General features: G+C 53.1%; 7 protein-coding genes across 7 annotated transcripts in view; 3 read left to right on the forward strand and 4 right to left on the reverse strand.

Moving 5' to 3' along the window:
* Positions 1–900: 900 nt before the first annotated feature.
* GUITHDRAFT_132879 (hypothetical protein) lies at positions 901–8,329 on the reverse strand (the record flags this gene model as incomplete). The annotated part of the gene is made up of 11 exons (XM_005840761.1): positions 901–933; positions 1,007–1,063; positions 1,145–1,250; positions 1,303–1,361; positions 1,427–1,486; positions 1,546–1,641; positions 1,840–1,967; positions 1,991–2,159; positions 2,310–2,378; positions 2,516–5,238; positions 5,293–8,329. 11 exons carry the CDS (start codon positions 8,327–8,329, stop codon positions 901–903), a joined length of 6,537 nt encoding a protein of 2,178 aa, XP_005840818.1.
* Positions 8,330–10,716: 2,387 nt separating this feature from the next.
* GUITHDRAFT_150310 (hypothetical protein) lies at positions 10,717–12,258 on the forward strand. The gene is made up of 4 exons (XM_005840762.1): positions 10,717–10,838; positions 11,142–11,885; positions 11,948–12,007; positions 12,063–12,258. The coding sequence occupies exons 2-4, from the start codon at positions 11,151–11,153 to the stop codon at positions 12,138–12,140; spliced, it is 873 nt and encodes a 290-aa protein (XP_005840819.1). The 5' UTR covers positions 10,717–10,838; positions 11,142–11,150; the 3' UTR covers positions 12,141–12,258.
* Positions 12,259–12,511: 253 nt separating this feature from the next.
* GUITHDRAFT_100806 (hypothetical protein) lies at positions 12,512–13,636 on the reverse strand (the record flags this gene model as incomplete). The annotated part of the gene is made up of 9 exons (XM_005840763.1): positions 12,512–12,610; positions 12,671–12,745; positions 12,797–12,825; positions 12,878–12,921; positions 12,965–13,047; positions 13,104–13,142; positions 13,194–13,268; positions 13,383–13,442; positions 13,523–13,636. 9 exons carry the CDS (start codon positions 13,634–13,636, stop codon positions 12,512–12,514), a joined length of 618 nt encoding a protein of 205 aa, XP_005840820.1.
* A 276-nt stretch (positions 13,637–13,912) lies between these two features.
* GUITHDRAFT_100807 (hypothetical protein) lies at positions 13,913–14,302 on the forward strand (the record flags this gene model as incomplete). The annotated part of the gene is made up of 3 exons (XM_005840764.1): positions 13,913–14,053; positions 14,099–14,138; positions 14,187–14,302. The coding sequence occupies 3 exons, from the start codon at positions 13,913–13,915 to the stop codon at positions 14,300–14,302; spliced, it is 297 nt and encodes a 98-aa protein (XP_005840821.1).
* A 391-nt stretch (positions 14,303–14,693) lies between these two features.
* GUITHDRAFT_100808 (hypothetical protein) lies at positions 14,694–15,407 on the reverse strand (the record flags this gene model as incomplete). The annotated part of the gene is made up of 3 exons (XM_005840765.1): positions 14,694–15,143; positions 15,205–15,268; positions 15,322–15,407. 3 exons carry the CDS (start codon positions 15,405–15,407, stop codon positions 14,694–14,696), a joined length of 600 nt encoding a protein of 199 aa, XP_005840822.1.
* A 436-nt stretch (positions 15,408–15,843) lies between these two features.
* Positions 15,844–17,304, forward strand: GUITHDRAFT_132882 (hypothetical protein; the record flags this gene model as incomplete). Its single annotated transcript, XM_005840766.1, has 3 exons — positions 15,844–16,339; positions 16,554–16,604; positions 16,703–17,304. The coding sequence occupies 3 exons, from the start codon at positions 15,844–15,846 to the stop codon at positions 17,302–17,304; spliced, it is 1,149 nt and encodes a 382-aa protein (XP_005840823.1).
* Positions 17,305–17,515: 211 nt separating this feature from the next.
* Positions 17,516–18,125, reverse strand: part of GUITHDRAFT_150311 (hypothetical protein) — a 4,305-nt gene continuing 3,695 nt past the window's right edge. Inside the window, exons 14-16 of the mRNA XM_005840767.1 lie at positions 17,908–18,000; positions 17,793–17,855; positions 17,516–17,734 (exon numbers count right to left, since the gene is read on the reverse strand). Coding sequence (XP_005840824.1) covers positions 17,705–17,734; positions 17,793–17,855; positions 17,908–18,000 — 186 coding nt within the window. The 3' untranslated portion in view covers positions 17,516–17,704. The remainder of the gene's footprint in view (positions 17,735–17,792; positions 17,856–17,907; positions 18,001–18,125) is intronic.

An 18,125-nucleotide genomic window follows, 5' to 3' on the forward strand; every position in this document is an offset into this window, starting at 1 on the left:
GCGAGTACTTGCCTTGTACCTCCACCTGACCCTCTGCCAAGTAATCCCCCCAGGTTCCCGAAGAATTTTCACCTACATGGCAGACACCAAAAAGTATTTTCCAAGCTCCCTCTATCGGACGCGGGCCAAGTAGGAACCTAAGGTTATAACATGGGGCGATCTTCATAACCAGATAGAATGGCGGGGGGGTGGGTGGCAGAGGGTTGGGGAGAATCAGAGGTAGAGGAGGAAACAGTTGGCCCAGCACGCACACTGGGGGGGGGGGGGGGGGAATGGCAGAGGGAGCAGATGGGGATGGGGAGAGGGAGAGGGAGAGGGAGAGGGAGAGGGAGAGGGAGGAAGGAAAAGAGATCGAAGCGGGCGGATGAGCGAGGAGCACGGAGTTGAGGGACTGGACAAAGGGAGCAGGGAGAAGGAAGGGGCAAGAGGAAAGGAGGGAGAAGGGAGGATGGGAGGATGGGAGGATGGGAGGAGGATTTACCGAGTTGTTGGCTCCAGGAAATGGGGATATTCCGTTTCTGAGCACACAGGAGCACGAACCTTTTCTTCCCCACTGTCACCCCGTCACAAGACAACAAATTAGAGGAAGGAGGGAACGGATTTGTTGATGAAAGTTTCTGGGAAGGGAAAGAAGAACAACGGAGAGGGGAAGGCAAAGGGCGATTGAGAGAGGAAGGGCAAGGTAGGTTGAAGGAGGACAAAGTTGTTCGAGAGGTAGGGAAAGGGGAGGGAGGGGGGAGGAGGAGGAGGAGGAGAGGGGGAGAGGAGACGAAGCAGCAGAAATGGGAGGGGGGAGACGCTCTACCTCAAAGATTGACTCCCATGCCGGCACAGCAGGAGTGGAGGTGAGGAAGATGAGGTTGGAAGCGACGGAGAGGGGGTACCCCACGAACTTGAAATTCATCCTGATGGAGGACAGCTGGACGAAGCGCGCTAGTAGGCCTTCAACCTGCAGGAGGGAGGAGGAGAGCTCAGCGGCAGCGGCGATTCTTGCTCGTCCTCTCACCGTCGTCATCCCGTCGTAGACTTGGAAGGATGGCACGAACTGAGTCCCAGCTGCGACCTGGAAGCAACGTCGTCAGCGAGTGCTGCCAAGAGCTTGAAAGGTGCTTGTCCAGCTGGGGTAGAGCAGCAGAGGGGTCACCGTCGAGCTCTTCAAGGTGCGGTAGAACGTTCGGTTGTCAAAGTTCTCGCTCGGGCAGGCACACTCGGGCTTGACGTACGACGGCACCTTGTAGTAGACCGTTCCCCTGCCCCCGCCAAGTCACCCTCCACGCGGAAGTTTTGACTTTTTCTTCTCACCCGAGGTTGCTCGTCGCCTCAGTGCAAGTGCTGATAGCCAAGTTGCAGTAGGTGAAGACCTGCTCAACGAAACACCCAAGAGTCACCACGAGCTCTAGAGTTCTCGAGCACAGCGGCAGCCCACCACTTGGTTGGTGGGCTGGTAGTAGGAGATGGCGACACAGCTCGGGTTGGCAAGGCACGCCTGTCGGGGCACGACGCTGTCAAAACAACCCCAGCTCCTTCTCCAGCTGAGCTACTCACCGCCTTGCAACTCTCGAAGTCTGAGATGCTCGGGTAGTTCTGTGCGTTCGTGCAGATCTTGTTCGGCACCGTCCGCCAGGGATACACAGTGCATGTCTGCAGACACGAGTTAATTCCTTCTTTCCTCCCTCCTCCTGCTCCTGCTCCTGCTCTCCACTCCCCGCTCCCTGCTCCCTGCTGCTTGTTCCTGCTCCTGGTCCCTCTCCCCCTCACTCCTAAACCGCCTCCTTTCTTCGCTTGCTCCTGCTGTATCGTATTCTCTTCCGCAAGTCTACTTGTTCTCTTCCTTCATACCGGATCTCGCTGTTGGAACGCTGCGTCCCCGCACAGGTTCCCTCCTGGCCCCTCGAGCCATCCAACAAGGCAGTCAGAGCAGCGCGCATGTTCCAACGCCCGTCCTGCCATCTCTTTCTCAGCCTCGCCTGTCATGGCCTGTGTACCTCACCAGATGCGTCGAGAAGGACGAGGGTGAACCTGGGCAGCTCGACAGTGGGGTCGAGGGTGGCAGTGACACTAGTGTAGTAGGAGGGAGGACGGTAGGAGGAGGAAGGGACTGAAGTCCAGGAGGAGATGGAGACGCTTGCTGGAAGGATGCTGAATGTTTCCGTGTTGACCTGGAGGAGGACAATGATGAGGTGATGAGAAGAAGAGCAGTGGAAGGGAGGAGGACGCAGCAGCAGAAGGACGAGGAGGAGGAGAAGCAGGAGAAGCAGGAGGAACAGCAAGGCATGAAGGAGGAGGAAGGGAAGATCAAGCACACAAACCGGAAGGGTTAGTTGTGTCCCCTTGATCCCGAACTGGAGCTGGAAGTAAATGCCAGCTTGCCGTCTCACCTGCGGTCAGTACCGTCATTTCCTAGCTCATAGTCTCTTGAACTTGGTTGATTTTTCCCTCCCTCCCTGTCCTCCCTCCCCTTCCCTCCCTCTCTTCGCTTCCCCCCGCCTGACCATCTCTCTGTCTCTCGCATTACCAGGATAGAGGAAGCATTCTCGAACGCAGCTTCTCCTGCATCTGCCAGCACGGAGACCGTCTGGTTCTCGAAGGTCCCTCCCACCTCCAGCTGCGCTCTCAGCAGCACATCGCCTGCATGCTGGACTTGAGCGAACGAGGAGCTCGGCCCAGCAGCATAGAGGAGGGAGGGCTCCACCCGGAACCCGTCACTCTCCTTCACCATCGTCAACTCCTCCCCGTCCTCATCCAACATGGTCACACGGAGGGCTGGGACGCCTGCTGCCCCCCTGCACCTCACGTCCTCCTGCTCCAGCAGCCCAGCCCTGCACTCCCTCGCATGCTCGCTCGCCCACCCCCCTACCGTCAGCCCCTTGCCCCCCACCCAGTCGCTCAGCCTCAGCGCCTTGGGGACCACGATGAAGTCGTAGGATTGCTGCTCCGTCAGGCTGTCCCGCAGCCAGCGGAAGAGTATCGCGTACCTCCCGCTGCTCTTCCTTACCATCAAGTTCGAGAACTTAGCGACTCCCCCAACGAGCATGGCAGACTGTCCAGCGAGAAGAGAGCTGACGTTCACCCACTCAGAGCAGCTCGAAGAGCAGCTGGAGTCATCAGCGGACAGCTGCCCGCAAGGGCTCATGCAGCGGAGGAGGGAGGCGGCGACGAGCGTTTGGTCGAAGTTGTTGAGCACGTTCCCCCTGCCGTCCACAAGGCTCACCAGCACGTTTGGCAGAACCTGACCCGTCAGGTGAGCTGGGAACGAGCTGGGCTGGACACTGAAGTACGCGTGAACCTCGATGATGACCAGTTGGCCAGTAGCTGAGACTTTCCCCTGCGCATCCCTCCAGCAGACCTGGTACGAGTATGACCCCATGCTCATCAGGATCTTGCTCAGGTCCACCGACCCCTGAGCGTTGAGCGCGAACAGGAAGCCCGTTGAGCTGGACGTCTGCACGGAAGGGTTGTCCCTCACTGACCCGCAGTCTCCCGTGGAGGAGATGAGGGAGATCGACTCAGCTGGGGTTATGCTAGAGGTTGAGCCTGGGTACCTGAGGTACCTGAAGGTCAGCCCGGGTATTCTGGGCACAACGTTGCTGCTCCAAGTCTCCTTCACCACCCCGTTGATGTCAAACTTGACGCAAGAACTTTGCGCCACCAGGTTCAGGTTCAACTCCTCGTACTGCCCAGCAGGACCAGAGCTGGAGAAGCATACAGAGTACTGCCGGTCGTAGCGGAGGGGCCCCACAACAGGCTCGAAGACCTGGTCGAGGATAGTGTAGTTCACCATGCCGAGCTGCTCGTCTCCTGTCACAGGAGTTGTTGGCAGGAGGCACCACACGTAGACCTCGGAGACGGTTATGCACTGCCGTCCCAGCCTCAGGATCTCCTCTGCCCGGTTGGCCGCGCAGGCGCAGACCCCGCCCGGGAGCTCGCAGGGGTTGTTGACGGCAGTGATGACGAAGCTCATGGAGGAATTGTAGAGAAGGTTTCTGAGCTTGAACACGACCTCGTTCGAGGGGATGCTGTAAGGAATTGCGACCTGTTTCCACATGAGGATGTGGTTGACGATGAAAGAATGGATCCCTTGCCCCACTGGGTCCAACACCTCCACGCTCACACCCGACCGGTAGACCTGGGTGCTCCCTGCTGGGATGAAACAGACCTGGTACACTCCCCCGATCTGTGCTCCCCCGTCCCCGAACTGAGCCTTCCATGTCTCAGCGTCCAGGGTCTCGTTGTAAGTCCCGTTGACTTGGTACACCACGTTGAGCGTCTTCAGCAGACAGGGAGGGGAAGTGCAAGAGGGGGCAAACAGAATCTTTCCGATGAAAGGGGAGGAGAGTGAGCCGTTGGGCAGGTTCCCTCGCACGTAGATTGTGTTCCCCGGCCATCGATCGACCCTCGCATGCAGACCGTCCCCCTGATCCTGACTCCCTGCCCACATGCCGAAGATTTGATCTTGAATCCTCCAGGACAAGCCAGAGGAGAGGGGGAGCACAGAGGAGGAGGAGAGGATGCAGACCTGGTAGATCCCAGTGGGGTAGGAGGCAAGCACAGCGATGTCTGCCACGGTCGCGTCGAGGGAAGAGATGGGCAGGGTTGAACCCTTGAAGCTCCCGACGCTCTCGGCATGCATGCCGCAGTCGTAGTCAGGAGAGGAGAGGAAGATAGAGGAGATCTTGAGGGGCTGTGGAAGGACAACGGCAGTTGTTCCGTCCCGCTGAGGCGAGACTACTACTCCCCTGCTGTCTCTCCCAGGATACATGAGCAACCCGTTGACCGTGAAGCCTTGCAGGAGCGACTGGATCCTCAATGACACTCCCGTTCCTTGGACCTGAACTCCGTCTGAGGAGAAGCAGACATGGTAGAGGCCGTCAGCGAGCTTCGAGATGGCCTGATCGAGGTCGGAGCTGTTGCTCTGGAAGTGGTTGGCCACGTGGAAATCGAACTGCTCGATGTAGACCCGACTCGACGTGTTGGGGGCAGACGAGCAGTCTGGGGATGGGGTGTTGACAAGCATGATCCAGTTGTCCAGCGTCGCGTTCTGGACGTCGTACTCCAGCACGCTCCCAGGAACACTCGGCAAGGCGACGCGGATGCCGTTAGCCGGCCTCAGGCCGTTGACTTGAATACCCAAGAACTCCTGCTGGACGACTACTAGCAACCCTGTCGAGGTCCAGCTGGGAAAGAGCAAGCCCCCGGCAGGTGGCCGCTGGCTCCAAGCCAGGCAGACCTGGTAGGTTCCTGGAAGAAGATGTCAAATACATTTCTCAGCTCGCAAGTCGAGCGTTGAAGCACCTGGTGCGACGTCGGCGATGACGATCGTGTTGACGCTTCCGTTGACATCCAACTTCATCATCGGGGACGACAGTCTGCCGCCATGCTCGAACGAGGCCGCAACACAGTCAGAGCTGTCGGGAGCAAGGAAGAGCCCGTCCTCGCCCGTGGCGTTCAGCCTGAAACTGAGGGACTGTGAGACGAGAACAAACAAGTTGCCGCTGACTCGAGGGAAGTAAATCTTGTAAGTCCCTTCCTCATGCAGGTAATTTCCCGACACGCCCGAGAGAAACGACTGCACGTGCAGCCCGACGCCGGTAGAGAAGGAAGCAACTGACTGGCCGTCCGACCCGAGTATAGCAAGACACGCCTGGTAGGAGCCAGCCGGCAGCCTTGAAATCTGATTCCCAGCAGAGCCGACGATGGAGAATCTTGTTCCGCCGCTGGTTGAGTTCTTCCGCTGCAGGACAAGTTGGCCGGTAGAGATGAGGCTACTGGAGTTCTGAAAGCTCAGGGAGTTCCACCTTGAGTCGAGGCAGAGCAGGTGACTGGGGATGAAGGAGAGATGGAGAGAGAACTCTTGGCCGCTAACGTACACGAGGCCGTTCGCAGCAAGGAAGCTGCTGGAGACGACTACAGTCATGCTGACGTCATCCCTTTTCGGGATAGTGACCCTGAGACCGTCGCCCATCGCCGTCGAGTATGACTCGAGAGCTACGAGCGTCTCTCGAAAAGTAGCAGAGATGCCAGTCGTTGTGAACGTCTGCGACCCGGGCGCCTTGTAGCAAACCTGGTATACCGTGCTCATGTTCAATGTGCACAGTTGCCCCCACTTGACGATTCCCGGGAGCATGTCCGAGGTCAGAGGCCCGGCCCGTACCGCCGAGCAGCCCTGGACGTTGGTCTCCTCCGAGCATCGGGAGGTCGGCTGGGTAAAGAGGATACTCTCTCCGACTATCCTCGCCTCCGCCCCGAAGGTCTCAAAGATCGACGACCCTGAGAGAGGGATTACAGGACGGAGGCCGTTGACGCTTTTGACGCCGTTGATCGCGAGCCCGAGGATGTCTTGCTGTATGACAACGAAGATTCCTGTCGGCAGCCATGTGCTTGCTGGGTACGAGGGCTTGCCCAGGTCCTTGGAGAAGCAGAGTTGATAAGAACCAGCCGGCAAGTCAACCACGTGATCGATGCTCGGGTTTGAGAACAGTGTGGCGTCATAGTCCTTGGCGACGAGGACGCTCCCGTCGTTTCCTTCGGCGAACGACATGATGCGCGACGAAGGGAGGCTGGCAGCGGCGCGACAATCTGCGGTGATGGGGAGGAAAGAGAAGTAGCCTGAGATGGGGACGACGAAGTCGAAGGCGTTCGTCTTGGAGAAAATGTTATAGACGACGTTGGCAGACAGCAATGTGTCGAAGAGAGCTATTTCGTCAAGCTCTCCCCCGTAGTAGTTGTAGATTTCGCTGGGAGACGGAGAGAAGGCTCCTATGGTGGCGGGCGCGATGTAGAGAGGAGACGAGAGCAAGTTGCTGTTGGGCTTGAAGAAAAGTTGAGAGACCTGCATACCATCGACATACAGATTTGCTAATCCAGAGACAGCATCTGACATGTCGATCACAATGGCGATGTGATACCATACTGACTGCGAGAAGGGATATGAAAACTTGGCCACGTCGCCAAGAGTAAAGTTGTTCACTGTCGCCGTGATCTCCAGCTGTAAATAGCGAGGGAGATTGTCCGTTTGACCCTGCTCTGGTCGATAGCTGATGCAGACCAGACCTGGATTGTAACTTCTCAAGGCCTTATCGCTCGAGCACCAGATCGTCTGCTCTAGCCAGATGTCGTTGTTCGGCTTCATGAAGAATGAGATTGACATCTTTCGCTCTTTGGCAGAGATATTGTAATCCACTACTCCATACTGCGTGCTTCCATCTAACTGCAGGTATTGCTGTGTCCCCAGGCCGATCGGGCTCGTCTTTGTGTATGCAAAATCAAGGTTGTCCCCTTTCAGCTTCCCGCTGTATTGCGTCGCTAGGGATGAATCGCACTTCTGCCCGCACTTGGTGTCTGCAAGCTCCGATTGGATGGTGTCTTCGAACGAGTACTGCGCGACCAGTCCACTGATTGCCCTCACAGTCTGTTGGAACCCCTTGGAGGGAACATCACGCGACAAAGTCATGGTACTCCCCCGGGACTTCGGTAGCGTCAGGTTAGTTCCAGCATTGGGAGTGATGCTGTTGACAGTGACCGAAACGACGTCCTGCTGAATGAACAAAGAAGTCCCCGTCTTGATGAAGGCAGACGCTGCATCCCTGTAGCAGATCTGATAGAAGCCGGCAGCCATAGTAATCAAACTTCCCTGGTTCTGAAAGTTTCCCCCTGTGAACTTCACAGCCGTGTAATTGTTTCCAGCATTCGTCAAATCTGTCGGGCAGGAGATATTCGGCATGACGAACGCCAAGACGTCTCCTTCACTCGGAGGTATCTCAGCATATCGGAGGTAATCCAGATTGAAAGGGTGCAAGGCGTTCTTCGGAAGGGCCGATCGTGTTCCATTAGCTGTTCTTATCCCACCAACCTCCAAATATTGAAAGGTTTTCTGTACATTGATACTGATCCCTGTGTTTGACCATACTCCATCCTTGAGAAAACATACATCATATAACCCGACGCCCATCGACCTGATCGCTCTTGCCGAGTCCTCCGCTTGTACTGCTGTGAGCGCTGTAGCATAATCCGACACAATAGGGCGCATGTGTCCAGATGACCGGCTAGTAGAGTTCTCCGTGTTCAATGTCAAGTTTGCGCAGGAGACGTAGGAAGCGCTGTCCGACCGAACCATGGAAATTCGATGTAAGCTATTGGCGGCGATTTCGAAGTTGTATTGTACAAGAGAGTCTTCCATTCCGAGCGGTAGAGCACCAGGATTGCTGGTTCTACATTGTGCATATACATAGTTGATAGCAACATAGTATCTTGTATTGCATGTCACCGCTTGACCCCACGACGGGAGGGGGAGAAGGAGGAGGAGGAGGAGGAGGATTGAAGTCTGCGACATCGTACCCCTTCCGAAGGCTCGTCCCCACGAGCCTCTTAACATCCTCAACGCTATAGGATCAGAAGCATGTCAAGAGTCGTTCCCGCTACCTCCTCCCCTGCCTCCCCTGCCTTTTCCTTTCCCCTCCCTCGCCATCCATGGCGTCGATAATACTTTCCGGTCGAAGGGTCATTGACTACCAAGCCTGCCTCACTGTCATTACCCGACTGAGTGTTGCTGAGAGATCCCGGAGTCCGATCCGGCCGCAACCGTTGGCAACGAAAGTTAGCGCCCATGATCCACGGTCACTCGGGCCGGCCTGACTCTGAGCGGCGTGGCACTGGTGACGGCGACCGTCCGGGTCGGTCCCAGCGATGGGCCGGCCCGGCACCGTCACCCTCACACGGTCGGACTCCTCAACTCCAAAGACCGTACTACTCAGTCAGCGGCCCGGGACTCAGTGACGCAGTGACACGAGTCACGCAGTGACGCTGGTGACCGCCGGCGCCGGCGCCAGGAAGGATCACTGAGTCATCAGACACTGCAGCAGTCAGTCTTCGTCACTGCCGCAAAACTTCAATGATGCGCGGCCGCAGTGACTCTACTCCGAGTCACCGTGATGGCAGTCAGTACGGCATTCAAGCCTACGACTCGTTGTCCGATCCGAGGCGACCGCTTGGCACGCCGAGTTCAAGCATCGTGTGGCTTGCACTGTCATGATCAGAGTTTTTCTTGCTCGGCCCTCACCCCGTCAACTTCGGGGGCATAAAGTGACCCAGCAGGACTTGCCAATTTTGGCACCGAGCAGCTATTGTGATGGAGGATGATTTACCCACGGTATAGAATGCATGCAATCACGAAATCAAGAAATGTCAAGAAATGTACATTTTGTTTCGACGATTCTTCGACATCAACAATCTATTTCTCAAAATCGCTGTAGGCATGGCGCACGTGTTCCATCAACGCTTCCTCCTGCGTCAGCCTGAAGTCTCTGGATGTAAGCAATCGAGTGCAAGAGAGCTTCGATCCTCTTTCGCTTGAGAGATGACAATCTACCGTGCTTGGCTTCTATTTGTGCCACTTGTGTGGCGATTGGAACTTGGGTGCCTTGCATCGCTCTCTCTGCCTCCTTGTCAGCCACCTGCTCACGTGAGGCTCGAAAGTCGCTCGGCGATTCCATCGCTGTGCTTGAAGGAGGTTGGACACACCTCACGGGGCGATGGCGTACTTGCATTTGGCATAAAAGCACTGGGGTTCACGTTGAAAGCTTCGATACACATTCTGATCCGAAGGGTCTAGCAATCGGTGGACAAAAGAAGGAGAAGAAATTTCCGGAGATGCTTCGGATTCGAAATGGACAAGGAGAAGACTTGCAGTGCTGTTGTCGATCAGTTTGTGGCGTTCGCGCTCTGGGAAGGCAAGAAGAGTTTGTTATCTTAAAGGGTGACGGACGGTCTGTCCCCTTCGTCCACGGTCGGAAAAGGGGATCTGGATGAGGGAAACGAGGTGCTCGGGTGGTGAGGGCTGTCTACTTTAATTAGAGCAGCACTCGATGAATATTTGCTCTGTACCCCATGGTCTTTTGCCCTCAACCCCGTAGAAGATGGGGGTGGGGGATCCGGTCTTGCCGTACTGTCAGCCGTGCATCACTGCTAGATCCGAAAAGAGCCATTTTCGTCAACAAGGGGACCTGAAAATAGGTGCAAAGGAAGAGCACGTAAGCCAAGTTTGGAGTAGAGAACTACCAGGCCATACACCGGGGCTTAAAAACTTTCAAGCCGCGCTGAGCGGCGTACTGATCAGGCTTTAACTTAACTTTGAGTAAACCTGACATCATCGCGCCGGGCGGCGGCTCAGTCGGACGGAGGGATTCAGTGCCTTTCAAGTTTTACGGTGACTCGCCTGCAGTGTGACACCGGTGACCCGGGCTGCCGGCCCGGGCGCACAGTGTGACGGTGCCGCTGCGGCCCCAGCCGGGCCCCGGGGCCCCGGTGACCGGCCGGCTCAGGCGGCGCTCTTGAAGTTAATGCTAGCACCTCGTACTGATTTTTAACTTAACTTTGAGTAAAAGTATTAGAACCTACCAGGAGGTGGGGTTGGGGTAGTGGTAAGTACCCCACCCTTAAATTTCCATCTGGTATCTGAGTCATCTACCCGTCCTACCCCGTTTATAAAAAATATTGTCACCCACCCCTACTTTGTACTGCCCACACCGTTCACCTACCCCTCTGCTACAGCACCCCTGTTAACCTAAGCTCCTACCCCCGTCGTTTCAAGTAAGCGACAATTTTATGGCTGTTTGTTGAACAAACGAACAAACGCCGCTGATCTAGCGAAGGATGCTATCAAGAGAAAGAATGTCTTGTACAGTCAGAAGTGCATGGTCATGCCCAGATAGACTTTCTTTAACGCAACGCTCTTTTCCTGTGAGAAAGATTGATGTTCTTTGAGAGCAGTAGACTTGTCCAATCACTAGTTTGGTTTCAGATTTGATGTAGATTGCCAGGATGATCGAAAAGGTCCATGTAAGGTTAGTCGATTAAGTCGTGGCTGGTTTGCATCTTATTTGATGGTCGAGAGAGTGACAAAATAGAGTACAAAGTATGCTTACGATCTTCGGAAGTAGAGGATATTGAGAATGAAAGGCCAAGAGCAGTGTATGCAGGTTGCTTCACAGGTCCGATTGCGAAAGTGAAATGAAGTAGAACGGATGAATTACTATGTTGATTGAGAGGTTCGACCAACCATAACTTCTCATCCCGACTGAATATCTTTCACGAGCTTGTTTACTGCGGTGTCTTCAACTGCTTATCAATTGACTAGTTTGTTTCAGGTCGACAAGATGGGAGTAGATAAGATCCCTCTGCTTGAGAAGCATAATGATGGCGACTCGTCCCTCGACGCTATCGATATTTGTATCCCCACAGCCTACGAACCAGCGACCACCCAAGTTGCTAGGAATACTCCCTTGGAATCGGAACGGTTGTCAATGCCTCAGCCCTCAGCTCCCGAGTACAACCCTTCTCCTCGGGAAGACACAACATCCAAGAGCATCCTCTGTGCCAACTGTAAGACTCCTTTGGCAACCAACCACAAATTTTGCCCTGAATGTGGCACTCCAACACATTCCGGGGGCCCCAGCAACACGCCAGGAGCGAACCTGGCGGAATTCTCTCAGTCCGGCACGTTTCCAGTGAAGCTGCCTGCGGGGGTGCGATTCGGTCAGACCTTGAGGGTTCAAGTTCCTGCTGGCTATCGCGGGTCTGGCGAGATCGTCTACTTCGCTGTACCTGCCGAGGCATCTCCCGGTCAGATCGTTCAAGTTCCACTCCCCGCGACCAACGTTGGCAGCACAGAATATTTCCAGGCAAGGATTCCTCAGTCCTGCCATCCTGGGCAGGTCATGCAGGTCCGCGTGCCTGAAGGATACAGAAATGCTGGGGAGCTTGTTCGTTTCACCATCCCCGCCGGCACGGGACCGAACCAAGTGATCAAGGTGCCACTTCCTTCAAACGTCTCACAAGCAGTGGGTGGGAAATTTAAAGTTTGCCTTCCTCTAAACTGCAGCCCGGGCCAGGTGAGTCTATTTAGTAGCAACCCGATAGGATGAGATGTGAGATAATGTGATTTGTTCGTCAGACATTGAAGGTCCAAGTACCGGCAGGATACCAGCAATCTGGTCAAGACGTCAAGTTCATTGTATGCGCAGCTTCCAATCATTGTTATTCGTGATGCTGAATACATGATTTCACAGGTTCCCCATGGTGCTGCTCCAGGCTCAATTGTGCTGGTCCCGCTCCCCGAATTAAAGAGGCCTGGCGTGTACAATTGAAGTTTTCAAAGACGATTCTAGTTTAAATGATCTGGAGCAGAAGTTCCCTTCATGAGACATCACACAATGTTTTTCCTCATTAAGTGTGATTAGCGCAATGGAGCATCAATCATCATCGCTGTCATCGTATTCGATGATCCTCTTGATTCTACATGCGATCCTCCCGTCTAACGAGTCATCCCGGTAGCTGAGCGTGGAAAGATTCACATCAGCCTCCGCAAGTCACCTCAAAGCATCTTCGGAACCTTTCGGACGAAAACGTTTTCAACTGCTCGCGGATATGATCCTCTGATTTTCCGCTATGGAATTTGCAAATCAGCGCAAGAGATCTTCACAAGTTGCTAACAGCACACAGAGGAAGGGTAGAGGTCTTACTGGGTCCGGAAGAATTCTGTTGAGTCTTGATGCACTTTGTCTAGCATCGCTTTTGTCTGCTTTCTTGCAATCATTCCACGTTGCATTCTTTGGATCTAATACAAAGATCAGGCACATCTCTGCTGAAATTCGAGAAAAACATAATCAAGATGAACCTGTGAAGCTGCAGCCTCAAGGAACTCCACGTTCTGCTTGAGTTTGAGTACTTCAACTGTCCGACTCTCTTTCATCTGTCCCAAAGACAAGTCAAGAGGTATTCCAAGATCTGGCCTCCCGAGTACCCTTCTCCAATTCTTCTGTATCATGAGAGCTGCAACATTGCATGAGTTTCCCACGATCCCAATTGATTCCTCATGGCATACCAGCTGATGGGAGAATCTTGGACCGCCAAAGTTCTCTTGAAACGCTGGAAACAAGTTACAATGATACCATTCAAAAGACTCGATCACTTGAATATCCGCCGCCCAACGTGTCCGCGGTAGATTCTTTGAATCCTCAATGCAGCTTCATATTTGAAGAAATTCTTGGATATCTGTAGCAAAAGAATGATTACAAGACTGAGTCGCACATACACATAAATTTCTATACCTGTATCATCTCTGCATTGTTTTCGTCCTCTGCCTGAACCTGCCCAACAGGCTGCCTTACATCCCAACTACAAAGATTGTGGGTTCTGACCATGGATGCAAGAGCTTCCAGGGTCATGTTGTCAGAGTCCTCTTCTACCAGTTCGTAAAGAAAGCAACTCCACGCCTATGTTGAAAGCAACACTCAGTATTAGGCTTTCGCAGAGGAATCAGTCTGAAAGTTAGCCTCCGTCACGATGCTGTCATCTGGCAGCCACTACTACTGAGCTGTTAGACTTACATCGCTGCCCTCATGTTCATGAGGCTTCTTGAATTCTTTCCGCAGGTTGTGCAGCTCAATCTACACGGTATCCTCACTGTCAGTTGACCTTCACTGTGTAGCATCCGGATGCCGCACATCCGATGAGGCTCACAGAGTACCTGGAGGGTGTTGATCTCCTCTGCGATCTGCTTCTGCTCCTCCGTCGGCTTCTCATCCCTCTCCAGCTCTGCCTGACCCTCCACCGCCGCCGCAAACTGCAGGAGCGAGTCCATGAGAGAAGTTGACAGGCTCTGACCTGACCGTTACGATAGTTTGATTACCGTTATCAGACCTAATAGCTCTCCATACCCCACAGAGATATAGGGAAAGTGCCATCTTCAATGGGGTGGGTCCTTTTTCCTCATGAACCCCTTCTTTTGAGCAATACAGGACCCGGTGGTGGAAGTGGAGGAATAACCATGCCGCGAATCGCATGGCGCAAGTTGAGGCTGGGGGTGACGCGATGGCAGCTGATAGGCGGGAGTTTACTGGGGTTGTTTGTTGGATTGATGGTGGGCATCATGATAGGAGCGCCGATGGCGCTAGTGACCTATGGAAGTATAACGGATGCAATCGTCAACAACGAGGACAAAACGTTCTCGTTGGATAAGAACAAGACCGACATTCCTGGGGTGGTTCTCGCCAATAGGGTGAAAGAGCATTGGGGGCTAGCAGTCAGCTACATATGGAAGCAGTTCTACATGTCTGTAGGTGTTGGCGCTGCAGTTGGATTAGGTTGTTGGTTCATGCGCTGTTGACCTTGTAAGTGACATACTTTGACAGGGTTTGGGTTTGTTGCCACTTTGGCTGCTGGATCTGCAAAGATAGCTATGGCCACTCGATCGAACGCTTCGACAGCCTATGCTGACATGAGATACAGACTCTTGCCGATGAGATAGTTAGCTATTTGTTCATTTTCTATTTCCTTTCACCATTTGCCTTCAGTAACCTTGTTTTAAAGTTTGAAATTCATGTTTCGGTTTGAGGTTGTCATTAGAAACACTACCTGTTTGATCGGCTTCTGTATTTTGGATCCTCATTTATTACTACTTTACAAAGGGAAACTACCTACATGCTCTCTGCTTTACACTGTACAAAATGGCAATTAGACTCGGAGCAGGAGTTCCTCACACTATGTGGAATTTGACAGATCGCAATAGACCAGAGTATCCACATGGCAGCCAAATTAAACATGCACACCATCCTTTGTAACCTGCACATCATCCTTTGTTCTTCATGTACCGTCGATGACATCCAGAAACTGACGCACTTCTTCATAATAAGATCAACTCACTGCACGGCTTCTGCAGGATTTCCAACAATCACCAGCTCCTCCACGTGCTGCAAGTCAGCGCAAGTCACTGATGTGACCTTAGACGTGTTGCTCAGAGCGCAATGAATCTTCAGAGCACCTAGAGGAAGACCTTTCTTCATCATCTTTTCTTCATTCGGGTTGTAGAACTTGAAGAGCAGTTTGGTCTTGACAAGGTGATGATTGTCCTTCCCCGGCCCTTTCAACCCTTGCACCGACAAGACGATGACAAACTCGAGTTTTTCTCTCTTGGATACTTTTGTTTCATCAAAGCTGGATGTGTCCCACCACAGGAAGCCGATTGTTTTCTCCCCATCAGATTGTACGGCTTTCTTTGATTGCATTTCTTTCTCCAGCATTCCTCCCTCAATGCTCATGCTCACGATATGCACATTGTCGGGCGACTGTAGTAACATGTAAGTACCGAACTGAGCAGAGTGCGTGACTGCGTCAATGTACACCAACACGCATCGTTTGAGTGCAGAATACCTCGACAACAAGTTCATACTTGGTCTTCGCCCTCATTTTGAGCGTGTAGGCCTTGTTGATGTCCCTGAGTGCATTTAAACTCACAACATAAACAGGGGAAAACATCTCAAGCCTCACGATGAGAAGCGTCCGTTGTCGTCCTTGAAATAGGCTAGCTCGCCATACACGCTCTTGATCCTGATAGCTACCACACACCGTTGCATTGCAAACAGCCTTGCAGTCTTGTAGTCTTGTATGCAAACACACAGGGAGAAGACTAGTCTTTCAGTGCGTGAACAGATCTAGTTGTTTACCCTGTACTTGGTTCAACAACGATGCATCATACCAACAGAAACATGAGAACAATCACAAGTTGCAGCACGTTGATATGAGAGGAAGGGAATTTTGAGGAGATCCCTAGCAGAATGTTTCGAGGAGCTGCATGCTAGCCCTTGGTAGATCGCTCTTTACCTTGACTTCCTTTTCCGACTACAGCACTGGCATTGCCGACAGCGGACAACTTTGAAATCGGGGACATTAAAACAAACTTTCAAAGTTTCAGGTGTTACAAAGTTCTGAAGTTTCATAGTTTCTTGATCGGATCCTTCAAGTCAAAAGTTTGCCCGCCGGGTCAAACCGTCCCGGCTCTACTACTACTACATGGCGCTACTAGCCAAGTGCCATGTTCTGCCGCTGCTCCTTGCCCTCGTGCTGCTGTTATCGTGTTCTGACGCATCAGGCAAGACTTTTAAGAAGCAGGGTAGGAGCAACAAGAAGAGGAAAAGCAAGAACAGCCTTCTCAAACAGATGTTCTGTCCGAACATGCAGACGCATTGGTTGATGTTGGGGTTTGAAGATAGGGTTGCTTTTCCATTGCCAACATGCCCGAACAAAGATTTCTCTGAATTATACGAGGGAGCACAATCGCCGAATAGTCGAAGGCTCTTCAATGTGCAGTCAGCGGGCAACAACACTGATACGAATGTGTCAATCGCCACAACCAACAATTCCTCGCTGACAGCAAACTGTTCTGTCCTGTCGCTGCCTTCCTTTGCTGAGTGGCAAAATTCGTCAACTGGTGTCTGTGTGTGGAGCTGTAGATCAGGTTTCTACTTGCCAGATCCGAACATTAGTGCTTGCCATGGCTGCAAAGCTGGTACCTACAAACCATTCAGCGGCAATGAAACATGCTCGTTGTGCCCAGAAAGCACATTCTCGATTTTTTCATCGACATCTTGTTCACTATGCCCTCCTCTCTCTCAACCATCCCCGAAGAAAGACACTTGTGTCTGCAACTCCGGGTATGAGGGTGAATTCAAAATAGGTCAGAATTTTGTCCTTGATCACACGCGTCAACCCAACCCTTGCAGCAGGTTACTTGATCTTTGACAACACATCCTTCTGCACTCCTTGCAAAGCAGGTGAAAGAGATTCGCTCATAGATCCATTCACAGCTCCTGTCATCCACACCCTCATTGTTGCCGCCTCAGTTGTTCGCCCTTGACTTGACGTTGTCCAGGTTGGTACAAACCTCTCAACGACAGCAGTGCGTGTGTCAAATGTCCTCCGAGGACTTTCGCATGGAGCGGCTCCTCTGCGTGCGACTTCTGCCCTGACGACTCTGCTCCTCTCTCCGCCAACTTCTCCGCCTTCGAATGTGTCTGCAAGCTTGGATACCAGATCGATCCGACCAACACGAGCTGCATACCCTGTGAGCCAGGATATTACAAGAATGAGACAGCAGAGCGCTGCTCTGAGTGCGAGATCAACTCATATGCAAGCGCAAACAGCAGCATAAATTGCACTGCTTGTCCCTTGAACCAAGGATCTATGGCAGGGAGTATCTCCCCCAGAAACTGCTCATGCCTTCCAGGGAGAGGTTACGACGAGGCAACGAAAACTTGCGCTCCCTGCTTGCCAGGTTTCTTCAAGGAGGGCAGGTGGAACGACAGATGTGTCCCTTGCCCTCCAGGAACATACGCAGACAAAAGCGGTTTGGACGAGTGCGTCACTTGTCCTCCGGGATCAACATCACCAGTCAAGAGTGACACTATCAACATGTGCGAGTGTGTAGCGGGTCTTGTTCCTGCCGTGCCGTTCATCCTCTGTGTGATGAAGTGAGGAGCGATGCCGGGGATGCGCACGGAAGGAGTGATGGGCAGGAGGACTCATGGATTGCATGATTGTGGTCAGAATGTTGCAGGCGCTTGAAAACCTCTGAGAAGGGTTTGAAGTTTTCTGGAACTTCTCCTTCGCAATTTGAAAATATTTTGAGGCTCTTTGTGGATCAGATTGCCAGATGTGTGAAAGTGAGACTCGCACAGCTCTTGTTGTTCAGCCATACATTTTGTTACAATCGTACTTCGCAGCGAAAGGAACAAAATTATTGATGAGAATGAGAAGTCATCTCAAAGGGACACAACAAAGATCAGGGGGTGATTGGTTGACGATCCGAACTGAAAGGGTTGGCAATGATCTATGTACATATGAGGAGAAGATCGATGACGTGGCATTTCTTTCGTCATTCCACTTCGACGACTGCGTACTGGAACTGCAACGGAGGACGGGAGGCTTTCAGCTGTTGAGAGCCGGAGGAGAGAGGTCAGAACCTGGGAGTCGTCGTTCCAGTAGTCGGAGATGTCGAGGGCGATGATGCAAGACTCCGCAACGACCTTCGGGCCATGTGAGCGGTCACGACGAGACACTCTCGGTCGTTCTTGTCACCTGGTTCTTGTCTTTCGCAAACTCCTCCAGCAAGGGATTGGCTGCTTCCTCAGCGATCGCCCCGATCGCCTCAGCTGCCTCGTGCCTGACCATCTGCTGGGAGATGAGAGAGAGAGGAGGGGGAGGGGGGGGGGGAGGGGAGGGAGAGAGAGAGAGAGAGAGAGAGAGGAGGAGGAGGGAGGGAGGGAGGAGGAGGAGAGAGAGAGAGAGGAGGAGGA

The sequence above is a fragment of the Guillardia theta genome, assembly GCF_000315625.1.
Source record: "Guillardia theta CCMP2712 unplaced genomic scaffold GUITHscaffold_5, whole genome shotgun sequence".
NCBI classification, from domain to species: domain Eukaryota; class Cryptophyceae; order Pyrenomonadales; family Geminigeraceae; genus Guillardia; species Guillardia theta.